General features: G+C 44.3%; 1 protein-coding gene across 15 annotated transcripts in view; it reads left to right on the top strand.

Moving 5' to 3' along the window:
- Positions 1 to 15,193, top strand: part of Tenm2 (teneurin transmembrane protein 2) — a 1,501,569-nt gene that overhangs the window by 1,333,954 nt on the left and 152,422 nt on the right. For all 15 annotated transcript variants that reach the window (XM_060363849.1, XM_060363848.1, XM_060363851.1 and 12 more), the window contains one exon: positions 12,079 to 12,274. In XM_060363849.1, coding sequence (XP_060219832.1) covers positions 12,079 to 12,274 — 196 coding nt within the window. The remainder of the gene's footprint in view (positions 1 to 12,078; positions 12,275 to 15,193) is intronic.

Below are 15,193 nucleotides of genomic sequence, written 5' to 3' on the forward strand. Positions count from 1 at the left end.
CTGTCTGAGCTCAAAGGTGTCTTCCGCATGCACTGTGTGTAGGTAAAGATGATCTTGACAGTCCCAGGATCTCCTAAGTGTTAATAAGGAGCACACCCCACCACTTCTGAGTTCCCAGACTCTTCAGCAGTGAAAACCAGAGAGGTGGAGCCAGCGGCTGACCACGTGCTGACCTTAGGCTCAGGGCTACCACCGGCCATTGTTATTCTCAGTTGATGAGACTGACCTCTGGCCACCGCAGATAAGATCAGGCACTTGACTTCCCATGCCTCCTACTAATGCACTGTCTTAAACATGTCAGCACCCAGACCTCGCATTTTTTATAGCTGCTCCCAGGGCCGTCTTACAACCTTGGGGTTGTGTCAGTCTGAACTCAGGTGCTCACCTTTGTAGCTCTACTCCCTATTTCAGCTCCCCATCCCCACCCCCACCCCCACCCCCACCCCAGGTAGTTTAGTTTTAAACAATATAGCCCCTCTAGCCAGGCTGTGACTGCTTGCTCATTGCCCTTTCATTCAAACCAAGCGGCACAATCCATGCTACCCCATTCTTAGAGAATTCACTCTCTTACCAAAACCTGTAATGAGACTGAAGGTATGTGAGGGCTGTGGGCTTTTTCTAAAGGTAGAACTGTCAGTCTGTCAGCTTCAGGAGTTTTCCAGTGACTTTTATGTATAGAATCATACCAGCTGCAAATAAGGATGTTTGGGCTAGTTCTTTTCCAATTTGCATTCCCTTTATATCCTTCAGTTTTCTCACTGCTCTAGCTAAGACTTAAGCGCTATGTTGAAGAGGAATGGAAAAACTGGACGTCCTATTGTTATTCCTGATGTTAGTGAAAATACTTAAGGAGTTTTTCTCTATTTAGCATGTTATTGGCAGTGGGCTTGTTGTATAATGCCTTTACTATGTTGATAACTGTCCCCTGTATCCCCAGCTTCTCCAGGACTTTTATCATGAAGAGATGCTGGGTTTTGTCAAAGCCATTTTCTGCGTCTCCTGAGATGATTACATGGCTTCTGTCCTTGAGTTTCTTTATGTGGCAGATTGCATCTTTTCATTTCTGAGCCATATCTATAGGCTAAGCCATATCTATATATCTAGTATGAAACCAACTTGATCATAGTAGATAATCTTTTTTATGTGTTCATAGATTCAATTTGCAAGTGTTTTATTGAGAATAATTACACCCATGTTCATCAGAGATGTTGGCCTATAATTTTGTTTTCTTTATTTATTTCCTTGTTGTTGTTGTATCATTGTCTGCTTTGGAACAAGGGTAATACTGGCTTCATAAAAGGAACTATTTGGCAGTGTCGCTTGCTTTTCCACTTTACAGAATAATTTGAGGACTATTGATATTAGTACTTCTATAAAGGTCTGGTAGAATTTTGTTCCATATACATCCGGCCCTATTTTCTTTTTTTTTTTTTGTTAAATTGGGAGATTTTTAATTAATGCTTCCTATCTCATTGTTTGTTATGGGCCTGTTTAAATGATTTATTCCATCTTGATTTAATTTTTATAGGTCATATTTATCTAGAAGTTCAGTATTTATTATTGATTTTTCCAATTTAGGGGAATATTTTTAGGTTCTAGCCTTAAATTTCCTGGATTTGCTCAGTATCTACTGTAATATTTCCTTTCTCATCTCTGATTCTGCTAATGTGGGTGCTTTCTCCCTTTCCTCTGTTTACTTTGGCTAAGGTTTGTCAATTTTGTTAATCTTTTCAAAGAACCAACTCTTCGTTTCGTTGATTCTCTGTAATATTTTTTCTATTTTATTAATTTCAGCCCTGACTTTATTTCTTCCCATATATTGTTTTAGGGTATTGTTTGTACTCATTTCTCTAAGGCCTTTGGGTGCTTTATTAAGTTGTTAATGGACATCTCCCCAGTTTTCATGTAGGCACTTAGTGTTATAAAGGTCTTATGATTACTTCATTGTATTTCATAGATTTTTGACATACTGTGTTTCCATGTTCATTCAATCTTAGGATTTTTAAAAACTCTCCTTCTCAGTTTCTTCCTTGACCCAATTTTCATTCAATAGTATGTTTTTTAGTTCCCATGAGTTTGTGTACTTTCTGCTGTTTCTATTGGTGTTATTAGTCAATTTTATTCTTTTGTGGTCAGTTAGAATACATGATTTGAGACTTGCTTTGTATCCTACTCTGTGGTTGACTGTGTTGAAAGCCCCATGAGCTGCTGAGAAGAAAGTGTATTCGTTAGTGTTTGAGTGGAATGTTCTATGAAAGTCTGTTAAATCCGTTTGGTTTCTGATGTCATTTAACTCCAAGATTTCTCAGTTTAGTTTTGTCCAGATGACCTGTATATTGTTGAGTGTTGGATATGAAGATCATCCATAGTCCCTGTGCTGGAATCAATCTGTGGTCTTAGAGTTAAAGAGTGTTTCTTTTATAAAATTAGGTGTCCCTGTTTTTGATGCTGCATAAATGTTTAGAATTGTGATATTCTTGGTGGGATTTTTCTTTACTGAGTATGAAATGTTCTTCCCTCTCTTCTAAGTAGTTTGGCATTAAAGTTTATTTTGTCATATAATAGAATAGCATGGCAAGCTATACCTTTTCCATCCTTTAACCCTGATGTTCTATCTATTGATGGTGAGGTATGTTTCTTTGAGGTATTAAAAAGATAGATCCTGTTTTCCAGCCCATTTTTTTTTATTCTGTGACTTTTTATTGGGAGAATTGAGATCATTGAGTTTTTATTAAATGGTATTTATTAACTCTTAATGTTTTGCTGTAGTGGTAGTGTTTTCTTAGACATCTTCTGATTAACTGTTCTGGAATTGTTTATGTATTCCTCATGCTCTCTTGAGCGTGTTAAATCCTCTCTTAAGACATAATATTCCTTTCAGTATCCTCGATAGAGCTGACTTAATGGACATGAATTCCTTAAAACTCTTTTTGTCATAAAAAGTTTGGCTTTCTCCTGTGGTTATGATTCATATATTTTTAATTTTTTAATTTTATTATTTAGTTACTTAATGTATGTGGGTGTTTTGTCTACATGTATAACTGCACACCAGATGAGGACATATAGGATCCCATAGAACTACAGTTAAAGACGATTATAGACATGTGGGTGCTGGGACTTGAACCCATGACTTCTAGAAGAGCAGCCAGTGCTCTAAAACACTATGATTAATTAACATTGATTTTTTTTTACTGGGTATAATAATCTAGGTTGGCATCTGTAGTTTTTCAGAATTTATAGATCATTAGTCTAGGTTGTCTGGCTTTCAAGGTTGCCATTAAAAAGTCAGCCGTTATTCTGATGGGCCTGCCTTATATGTGACTTGATCTTTCTCTTTCGAATCTTTCTGTTCACTTAGTGTTTTTTTATTCTTATGTGACATGGGAAGTATCTGGCCCTATCTGCTTGCTGTTCTATATGCCTCTACCACCTTGATAGGTGCATGATTTAAGAAGTTCTTTTCTATGATTTTCCTGAAAATATTTTCTGTGCTTTTGACCTAGGTTTCTTCTCTTTCATCTATAGATTATTCATATCTGTAGTGTTTTTATAGAGTCCCAGAATTTCTGCATTTGTTTGCTTGTTTGACTAGATTTAACTGAGTGATCCAATCTATTCTTTGGTATTTGAGAGCTGATATTCTCTCTCCCACTTGATCCAATCTATTGATGGGGCTTTTCTTAAGCTTTTTGTTTGGCTTTCTGAGTTCTTTGTTTTGAGTTTTGTTTCAGTTTGGCATTTCTTCAGAGATTCTATCTCTTTATTAAATTCTATTTTCATATCTTAAATTATTTTATTCAGTTGTTCATGTTTTTCTCTCTTCATTCAGATATTTACTCTTATTCTCTTTGAGTTCCTTTAACATCTTCATAATTGCTATTATGAAATCATTGCTTTGTGTATCAGCTAATTTGTCTTTCTTAGGGAACATTAAGATAAGAACACTAATTTCTGGAGAAGACAAGTTATCTTGGTTATTTATGTTGTTTATATTGTTGCAGTGGGACCTAGTCATCTGTATTTAGGTAATTGATGGTATTTATTGGTATGGATATCCTGTCTCACCTTTGCTGAGTAGATGTTTGAATCTTTGTTTGCGGTTTCCCCAACTTTTCCCGTGGTGGACCAGCTAAGTGGTGCTTAAAGTTCAGTCTTGGAGCAACTCTATGTTGATATGTGAATAAGGTGTCATCAGTGGGCCCAGATCAACTAGGAATAGGTACAAACCATCCAAAGGTCAGTAGGTTTTTGCTGCCAATCTTCGTAAGTCTGTGGACAGATTGCTGGGTTCTACAGGTAGCACTTTGGTGGCAGGGGCTAGGTCATAGTAGGAGTTCACAGTGCCCTGTAAGGGAGAGTCCTAAGATGCCCCACCATGCTCGGATGGAGGTGGGTGGGGTAGATGGATGCCGGGGTACCCTATCTGAGGTCAGGCGCACGATGGCTGTCCCAGAGCGGTGTGGCGGGTGAGTCGACTTGATTTTTTGTAAATATACACTCACACTCTGTGTGCACTCATTGCCCGCCCCCCCCCCCCCAGGTCACCATCCATGTTCCATCACTAGATAGAAGCTCTACCCTCCAGGAGCTCATATTCAAGAAGACAGAGATAAAGTCTAAATTGGTGAATAACAAGATTTTTCAGAATAGGGAGCTTCTGCTAAGGATGGAAACAAAGAAACATTTTAGAGTGGGTGGCCAGAGGCATCCTTCCTGGAGTTGCGATGTGTCGGTAAAGACAGGCCTGACAAGCTACAGACAGCTGTGTGGGCAAGAGAAGGGCAGCCATGCAGAGGGAGCAGCTGGTGCAAAAGCCATTAGTCTGGGATACGTTGTGGTTTGCTATAGGAAGAGAGCAAACAATGTGGCTAGAACACATGGCATAGGGAGAAAAGGGACCTGGAAAGAGGCTGGCTTTCAGTGAAGCTATAGTGCCAGGTGTTAGCAACACCCAGAAAAAAAAAAAAAAAAAAAAAAAAAAAAAAAAAAAAAAAAAAAAAAACACAGAGCTTCCCAGGCATCCTTTTTGGCTGCTCTGTGCCCGGGCTCGGCTGAGTTCTTACTTCAGGGGCACCTTGAAAGGACTCACAAACCGGGCCAGCTACCAGCTGGGCCGGCATCTAGAGCTGGGCTCTTGGAAACCATGTAGCAACTCCTGTGTGTGTCTGGATTCCTGGAAGTTAAAATCAAGCCCTTGGATTGTCATCCCTTCCTGCCCCGGTGTATGAGGTGTGTTCTCTATCCACTGCAGCAGCCATTATTTCCTCCTAAGGCAAAGATCAAAGGCAGAAATTGGGGGGGGGGGGGGGGGAGGTGAACGTGAAACATCAACATTTGTCACTACAGCTGACACTAGTGCCAGCCAGAAGCCAGGCATGGTGGCATTCAGCTCTAATCTTAGTATTGGGGAGGTGGAAACAAAGGGTCATTATCTCAGTTACTTTTCTAGTGTTCTAACAAGACGCCATGACCAAGGCAGCTTATAAGAGAAAGCGTTTAATTTGTGGGTTCACAATCCCCACATGGTTCACATCCATGACAACTGCCGTGGGGAACAAGGCAGCAGGCAGGCAGGCATCGAGCTAGAATATAGCTGAGAGCTTACACCCGATCCATAAGCATGAGGCAGAGAGAGCTGGCTGAGAACGGCATGGGCTTTTGAAGCCTCAAAGCCCACCCCAGTTACATGCCTCCTCCGATAAGACCACACCTCTAATCTTTCCCAAGTAGTTCTACCAACCGAGGACAGGACATCAAAGAGTATGAGACTCTGGGAGTAATTCTCATTCAAATCGCATAACCGTGGATTTCAGTCTGACCTGGGGTACATAGTAAGACTCAAACAAAAACTCAGAAATGAACAACAAAAACAAACAAACAAAATGCAGGGCTAGAGAGATGGCTCGGAGGTTAAGAGCACTGCGTGCTCTTCCGGAGATCCTGAGTTCAGTTCCCAGCACCCACCTCAGATGCTCACAGCTTCTGGTAAGGCTCCCTCTACGGCGCCATCTTCTGGCCTCCGCGGGCACATGCATTTACACAGGCATACCCTCGCGCAGATATTCACACACACACATAGTTAAAAATAAAATAAATGTTTTTCTTAAAAGCCAGGTGTAGTGGCACGCATCTTTAATCCCAGAACTTAGGAGGCAGAGGCAAGCTGATCTTTGTGAGTTCAAGGCCTGAGTGGTTTACCCAGTGAGTTCCAGGACAGCCAGAGCTACCTACTAAGACCCTGTCTGGGGATTGTGGGGGTGGGGGGAGGGAGTCAAGGGAAACAAGTGCTAACTCAAAATAAAGTATTACTTTTTATGGTAACTTTCTTTGCTATTGCAAGAAGCTACATAGGGATGATTCAAGAATTCCACCCTCTGAGGTGAAACCTACTTGACCCCTGCCTGGTGTTAAGGACCCCAGACGGGTCCTCTCTGTTTTAAAGGGCTTGCCTCTTAGCTGGTTCTGGTAAGGCAGCCCGGTTTTCTGTGTAGGAGCTCAGGAGCACCGTCTCACTGTGGCCCAGGGAATGTCTTCCATTCATCGCCTTGCCTTTGATTCAGTGATTCTGCCCTGTAAGACTGACCTGCTCTCGACAGGCCCACTCAAGCAACCCTTACGCCTCCTCTCACCCCCTGGTTCAGTCAAGGCCCTTCTATCTTTCCTTTTCCATGCAGCCCATTTGGAAGCCAGTAGAAAGGCTGTGCTGAACCTAGATGAGGAATCAGCTGGGCCCGCTTTGCCACAGACCTGGCTGGCAGCAGAGACAGATGTACAGGCTTGAGTGACCTTCTGTGCCAACTCATTCCTGCCACTGAACGCAGCCAGACTACATGCTAATGGGGACGTAAAGCAGCCCCAGCTTATACTCGCTGCTCCCCCACAATCCCACCACCTGCTGTATATGCCCTGTCATCTGAGGGAGACTCAGCCTCAGACGTAGGAGACCACAGACGCTGCCAGTGTGCCGCAAGGGGAGCAGCAGAGGGGCAGGCTAGCTCTGGGAAATGTCACCAGTTATTGCTTTTCCCACTCTCTGTCAACCCTCAGCTAGCAGACGTTCCAAGTGACAATAAAGTTATTTTCCCGTTTCCCAGGGTCCTGGACCCAGTAATAACATCATCCCAAAGGGCAATGGGTTTGTCTTTAACCTTGGCCTTGTTGGCAGGTGCGTATTCTGGAGGCTTCCAGTAGCAACCTGGGCGTTATGTACTCCCTGTGCATGGATGGCTGCTCTCCCTCCTGGGAAAGGGACAGGCCCCCACTCAGGCTTAGTTCGGGTGTCTCCTCTCTCTACCAGCTCCTGTGGAAACCCACTAAGTTATCTTAATTACCATTCCTCCTCACTCTCTGCCAAAAATTGGGGAGATTTATAATTGGATCAGTCAAATATTTACTATGGTTTATTTCTTTGCCATTCCAGCTCTCGTAAAAGTTGCATTTTCATGCCACTTTGGGGCATGACTGATGGTTCACGGGCACAGCCCTCTTGTGGTATGTCTGCTGGGATTATTTCTTCAAGGTCAGAGAGCATGAGAGAGCGAGAGCTTAGAGAAAGAGGGAATGTTTGTTCCCAGTTATTGCACTGTTCCCCTTCTTTCCGCAATGTGAGAGAGACGCAAGCCACCTGTGTCTCTTTTGTTATGACTGTGTTACATGCTTTTAATGTCCTTCAGGGCAGCTGCAGACCTATCAGAATGCGCCATGCCATGACCTTTATAGCCAGCTAAGCAGAGCATGTTCCCCGAGTGTCTCCATTACCTGGATGGATTACTACACATTCCTGGAACAAAGGAAGCAGCTGGTCCCAGTCCTGAGCCTGAGTTATCAACCCCCAGTGAAGATGGAGCTCTAGCCAGACTTCTAGAAATCATGTTCTTATAGTATCACCCCTCTGCCAAGTGCATTGGCAGATCACTGTCTGGAGCCAAATCCTAGAGAGCAGAGGCACCCTGAACTAGCAGGAGCTAGCTGCCTTGCAGCTCCTTGCTAGCTCCTGATCCCTGCCCTGGACCACAGAACCTGCACTTGCTCCATAGACCCACTTTGTGTTTCTGGACCTTCCCTGAATCACAGCAGCAATGAATGGTTTCTGTGCTGTGTTAGCCTATGAGTAGAGAAGCCAAATGTCTCCCTGAAAAAGGGCCCAGTGTGTCAACTGGGATACTCTATGGGCAAACTGGGAGACACTCTATAGATAACAGAGTTGAGGTTTCACCAATGGATGACTCTGGCACATTCTCCTGTGTGAACCATCCTCTTCTGCCAGTTGAGAACTGAGAACAAGGCTGGAATCTACTGCCATCTTGGGGAGTACACGGGGAAGAAAAAGAGGAATGGAACTGGGAAGTCTGAAACTGACAGAAGGGACAGGTCACCATTTCAGAGGCTGTTTCCCCAGCAGTTATAGGTAGATGGTCCCTAGAACAATTTCAGGATCTCCTCCAGGTGCTAGTCGTCACAGCCAGGCCACAGTTCTCTTGGGCACTGCTGTCTTGGATTGCACACTCAAAGAAAAGAGAGAAGATATGTGAGAGACACACAGGGTACCTGGTGACAGCATTAGAAGGATTCTGTGGCCTGTGACCTGTTGTCCTAAATGGTCATTTGCACAGCTAGCAGTAAAGGGAATACACAACCATAGTGATCTCTGCCACAGAGGCTACCAAGTTACAGTGTCAAAAAAAGAAGGGAGATGAAGCAGGGTAGGGGCCAAAGCCCACCCACATTGTTTACCATGCCGGTGAGCTAGGAAGCATCCGTTAAATCTTGATGGTGTCTATGAATATCCAGCTGTCTGGCCCACAGCCCACAGTCACATGCATGTTCCGACTGGTCATTCCAGGCTGGTTACAGCTCTGTTCTTCTCTCCCATTTAAGACAGCACAGTAGAAGACGGAAGCAAAAATAATGCCTGCAGACAACATTTTACTTCGTCCCAACTTTGTTTCCCTCCACATCAGGCATTTACAAATTTGCTATTTTATTAATTTGATATTTAACACACGTTTACCGATCAGATTCTGCTGCAGGCAGATCTGATGGAGAAGTGGCTTTTCGTAGAGATAGCTAAAGTGGCAACCGCACAGTTTCCACACACAGCACCCACAGTTCACAGGCACCGCGCATGTCAGTCCCATTCATTCTCAGAGCTGTATTTTGCTATGGCCACTATCGTCATGCCTGTTGCAAGGACAAGAAGACAGAGGCCCAGACCTTTGACAGCTTACACAAAGTCCCAGCAAGCAAGTAGAGAGCAGAGCTCAGAGCCTGACCCAGGCAAGCCAGCCCTAGAGATATCACTCTAAACACTCCAGCAGACACTGAATCCCTGTGCCTGCAGCTTACATCCTTCTGCTTGGACTAATGATGGGCATAAGAACAATTGTGTCATTTAGGGAATGATAAGATAAGAGCTCGGGAAGCGACGAAAGACATAAATGATGCAGAGGTGAGGCATACTGTATCTCGTCTCACCCTCCCACCCAGGCCTTGTTTGAGAACCCATGGCTGGCAGATTTCCCCTTAAATGAAAACTGCCCTCTAAACCTCCACAGAAGGACTCCAAGGAGCCAGCCAGAATAAATGTCCTTCTTCTGCTCTGAAAAATGCCCTCTCCCCTCGTCATTTGATTGGCTGGACAGCAAGGCCCGCCACTAGTCCTGAGCCATTTCTGGGTCCCTTGGCTGGCCAGCCAGTTCTGCACCAGATGACTAATGCCCAAATTAGTCATGAGCAATGGCTCCACACAAGTAATCACCTTCCCCAAACTTTCCCTCATGGGGGTGATAACTCGGACCCCAAATGAAGCCTATTCTTCTCACTTCACCACCAAGGAAGTTATAGCCATCGCTCCAGCTGACAGCAGTCTGTAGACACCAGTGTTCATGGTCGGACATTTACGAGGTTGCTAGGGAACAAATGCTTTGGTTACAAAGGTCTGTGGAAGCAGTGTCAGTTTGTCACATCCTTCCAAATCATTTATTTCAGCCTATAAGGACAATGGTGACCAGCGGAGTTACGGGGCAAAGTGAAGTCCCTCACACACACTTATTTACTGAGATGTGGGCCATTTCTTCTTCTCAGAAGTAGTCATCTTGCTCCCCATACAAAAACTAGAGCCGTGGGCTACCTTCCTGCGGTCCTCACGGTCTGCGAGTAGGTGGCCCTCAGTCACTAAGCACATTTTAAATTCTTATGATCCCTCCAACACCCACCCACCCCCACTGCCAATGCAGGCACAGCCCTAAGCATTAGCTTGTGCCATCCCTGTAACTGTGTTCCTGAACTTCAGGTGCCATGACCACTGAAAATAAAAATAGGCTCAGCATCAAGCAATAGCAAAGGTGGAGTGAGAATTCAAAACTGAGTTTATCTAATCGGCAGAGCCTTTGTGCTTAAGATTACCAATTCTTTTGTTGGCAGTGGTCCTGTTTCCAATGGAAAGTAGACAATGCTAAGGAGAGAGATGGTGAGTTAGGCAATTTCTGGAGCATCTGCCTATGAAGTTGTGAGGGGAATTATGGTTGATTTCTACGATGTATGAAACTCTTTTTGTGGAGGGGAAAGTAGAGAGCGCTTAATCTTGCAGAGGTGTTTTGGGTTGTTTGTTTGTTTGTTTGTTTGTTTGTTTACCTTCTGAAGCGCCACACATGGGGTCATCTCTGGGAGTCAGAATGCAAGGGACTGTTCTGTGCAGTGACTTTGAGTTTGTGAGATTAGCCCATTTCTGCTGGCGGTTTATCGATTTTCTTGTCAACAGGAAGAAACATTGGCGTCCTCTCTGCCTTCCCCTGTATCTTCCCTGTCCAGCCCATGGGCAACTCCTGGCTCCTCTCCCTTATAATCTCCCTCCGGTGCCTGCTCCTCACTTACTGTCCTCATTGAACCCCTCTCGGCTCACACATGCTGTATGCCATCTCTGCTTTCCTACTTACTCCCATTCCCTACAGAATATCCATATCCCACCTCCAGAAACTAATTCCTCAGAACATCCCTTTATCATCAGTCACTGCTCATGAGGTTTCAGCGGCTCCCACTTGCCTGCTGGAAGATTTTACTTGGTTCTAACTCTGCCGTGGGTAATGTGGGATCCTCCCGTTCCCTCGTCCCTAGAAACCTTCCCTGAATGATCTGTATCACACTCACCTCCAGCAACCTAGAACCTGGTTTGCATTGAAACAGAGTTCAACATTGAAATGTAGGTTTATGTAAGCCCAGAAACTATCAAGGCATATATTATACAAAGCTGAATGGAACTTTGTCCAAACTTGCGCTATGTGACTTTAAATAAAATGCTTGGATTTTCTGAACTTTGTTCTCCTATACTTGTAAAATATGGACACAGCTCTGCCTGTAAAGCGCTTATCTAGAATGGGAAAGACACTGGGTTCTGTATCCAACAACCACACACACACACACACACACACACACACACACACACACACCATGCACAGAGAGAGGAGAGAAAGGAGAGAGAGAAAGAGAGAGGATATGTGTAAGGGGGGATAATCCTTGCAATTAAAGTATTTTTTATTATTTCAGGACTACAGGTGAGAGTCTGTGACTAATAGTAATAGGATTAATAATGCAGAGCAGGAATATAGCTCAGTGGAAGAACACTTGTCTCCCACACATGTGACCTGGGGTTTAGTTGCAAGCGTTACAAAGCAAAAATAAAAATTAAGTCTGGAGTATTGGGAAGCATCTATAAATCTAGCTACCGGGAGAAACAGAGGCAGACGGATCTCAAGTTCAAAGGTGACCTAAGAAGCTTATCAAGACTCTGTCTCAAAATAAAAAATAAGCAAGGATATAATAGCTCAGTATCAGAGAGCATTTGCCTGGCATCCGAAAGGCCCTGGGATCAAACCCCAGGACCATGAAAAACAAATTAATAATAATTATTGCAGGCATAATGAACTGTAGCTGATACCGTTGTCACCACTTACATGGCTTGTTTTATTTTATGAGTGCAGAGTGAAAGTACTTCTCCGTCAGGTGATGGGCAGGAGGGCAGTGCTGGCTGAGAGTACAGGTCCAACATTGGGTTTACATATGTCCCCCTCTCTTGCTCCTCAGTATGACTTCATGGAACGCCTGGATGGAAAGGAGAAGTGGAGTGTGGTCGAGTCGCCCAGGGAACGCCGTAGCATCCAGACCCTGGTGCAGAATGAGGCTGTGTTTGTGCAGTACTTGGATGTGGGCCTGTGGCACCTGGCCTTCTACAATGACGGCAAGGACAAGGAGATGGTTTCCTTCAATACAGTCGTCTTAGGTAGGTTTGGGGTCCTTGAGGGAAAGCTCTCTAAGGGTGGGGTGGAAATGGTGGGGGCTGCCTGTGGAAGATTCAGCAGCCCTGACAGTGTCTACTATCTGTGAGGCCAAACCAGCATCTTGTAGAGTCTCTACAGCCTCACCCACTTGGCTCTGACTGCACAGGAATTCCATACAAACTTGCAAGAGTCACTGCTGGGCCTGAGAATGCTCACAAGTGTCTGAATCAGACAGCTGGGGCCAAGTACTGTGCGTCCAAACTGAGTATAACAGTTGCCTTTCTATTGCTATGACAAAGCGCCGTGACAGAGGCAAATTACAGAAAAGAAGGGTTTGTTTTGGGCTTATGGTTCTGTACAGATAAGAGTCCTTCACCGTAACAGCAGAGAAATGTGACAGCAGGAGCTGAAACCTGAGAGCTGAGAAAACAGCAAACAGGAAACAGGGAGTGTCAACTCCAAATGGCACAAGTCTTTGGAACCCTCAAAGACCATCCCCAGTGACATACTTCCTCAGCAGGGCCAAATCTCCCAAGTCGCCCCCTATAGCCACCAACTGGGGACCAAGTATTCAGGTGCCTGCACTATGGGAGACATCACATTGAACATACAGCAGGGCTTGTAAATGCCTCCCTTTCCATCTCACAAAACAGGCAATGCCAGTATCACCTCCCAGGCTTCTGTTAGGAATAAGAAAGTTTTTTTTTTATATTTCTAAGTGTATAGCAGAGCCAAGAAACACTGGCCATTCATATCAGCTCTAACCTCTTAAAAATTGAGAATATGTCAAAATGAAAGAGGTTTATTTTTTTAACTTAAACATACATAAGGGAAAAGATACTGCTGTTTTTTAAAGTCTTTATTCCCAAGTAGGCAAACCTCAAAATGCTTTAATTCAGCGCTTGTCACTTTGGATGTGTTTTAGGCCTGTTTTTCATTAGGTATAAAGACAAAAGCTGAGGGTTTAATACAAAATTGCCTCTGCCGTATTTGTATAAACCCCCAAAACGGTGATTACTTGTAAAGAAGCATGTTTTCTAGAAAACCCTCATAATTTTAACATTGAAAGGAGCCATAGTCACCATCAGTAAAGTTCTGAGTTTTCATCTCCAGCCAATGGATGATAACTGATCTACACTGAAGCTCCGTGAGCCAGCAGGTGGCTGTACCATTCCACAGAGGAATAAACTGAGGTCTTGGGGGTCCCAAGATATGGGAATGGCCTTACCTTCTAGGCCTTGTGCATCATCTTTCCATAGCATCATGTCACTCCAGCTACTTTTAACTGTGGTATCAAGATTCCTTGGAGAGGTCTGGACTAAGCGAATTCATGATAAAGGGACCTCGAATAGCATGAGTGAGTGCCAGATTCTTTTTTCCCACGTTGTAGCTAAGTGAGCTGCCTGGGCCTAGAGGGCCTATCTGGAGAGATGAGATGATCATATCCTAGTGGAAAATGTAAGGATCACCATGAATGAACTACATCGGCCTACAGCCAGTAGTCATAAATGAGAGCCTGCGACTTTAGGAAAGCACCTTGAAACATTGCTTATGCACTAACTACATGATAGAACTCCTCTTTGGGCCCCCATTGGGTTTTTTCAAGGAATTCCTCATTCTTGAAAGGTCTATGTAATCCAAGCAGAATGTCAGGTTACAATTTTTAGTCACTGACCACTTCAGAAATATGTAAAATCACAAAGTTTGGAGTGACCATAGGTCTAAGGTTGATCCTTATTCCTTTGCTAAGGAAAAATGGGCCCTCCCAAGGCTACCCAAATGTTCAAGAGTAGGAGTTGGCACACTGTAGGCCAGGGGCCGAATCTGGCCCACTGCCTGTTTTTATAAATAAAGTTTTATTGGCACATAGCCACATTCATCTGTTTGCATGTTGTATGTGGCAGCTTTCCCACTGTTACAGCAGAGCTGAGTGTTGCAACAGGGACCATATGGCCTACAGAGCCTAAATAGTTACTATCTGTCCCTTCACAAGGAAAGTTTGCCAACCTATGCTCCAAAGCCATGTCATAACTTAGTCTACTGAAAGTCATGGAGGAAGCTCCCAACAGATGGGAAAATCTCTAGAGTGATGTTAGGTCCCAACAGGGGAGCAAAGTAAAACAGCAGAGACTAACTCACCAAAGGAACAAAAAGCAGATCTGAGACTAAAGAACATGATGAGAAATTACTTCCTTTTTACCACCTGGTATTTAAATTCTGAAGGTACATGACAGAGCAGGCAGGGCACAGCAGATGCCTTGGTTGGGAGGCTTGGAGAGACGGTCACCACAGCAGTAACACAAAGTGGTGGACCGTGTGTTCACCCCTTTCACTTTCCATTGGTTTTCCTCAGCTCACCCAAACCACAGACTAGCCATAGTGATAGGGAAAGCCACTGATTCTCTGCCCTTTGTGGGTGGAGGATGCCAAAGCTAAGAGGATGGAAAGGATCCACCCAAGGTCACCAGACCACTGAGGTGAAGTCGGAATACAGACTTCCCACAGCTGTGTTCTTACACGTGGATTTCTCTGGGCTGTAGCCAAACGAATCCCATTCCCCTGAACCACCAGCTTTCTGGAGGCCTGGCTACCTTGTAACAGCACTTGACCCCCGTTTCCTCAACCAGTGTGGACACAGACAGGGAGTGTAAAGACTACCCCCACCCTCAGCCATTTACTCTCCCTGCCTGTCAGAGCTGGAAATAGCAGTTCTCCCAAGAGGACCCCTCTCATCAATGTTGTATCTCAGAGAGAGAGAGAGTCAACGGTAATCAGCCTAATAGTTGGACAGACATCTTGATAGAGCAATGATAGCAATTGGCCTGAAATGTGGGGAAAGAACAGTGTTTTATTCGGTCCCGAAGTTCTCTCCCACATACCTATCATCAGAGCATCCTCTTTCGAGAGCATCCAGGAGCATG

The sequence above is a fragment of the Meriones unguiculatus genome, chromosome 11 (genome assembly GCF_030254825.1).
Source record: "Meriones unguiculatus strain TT.TT164.6M chromosome 11, Bangor_MerUng_6.1, whole genome shotgun sequence".
NCBI lineage: Eukaryota > Metazoa > Chordata > Mammalia > Rodentia > Muridae > Meriones > Meriones unguiculatus.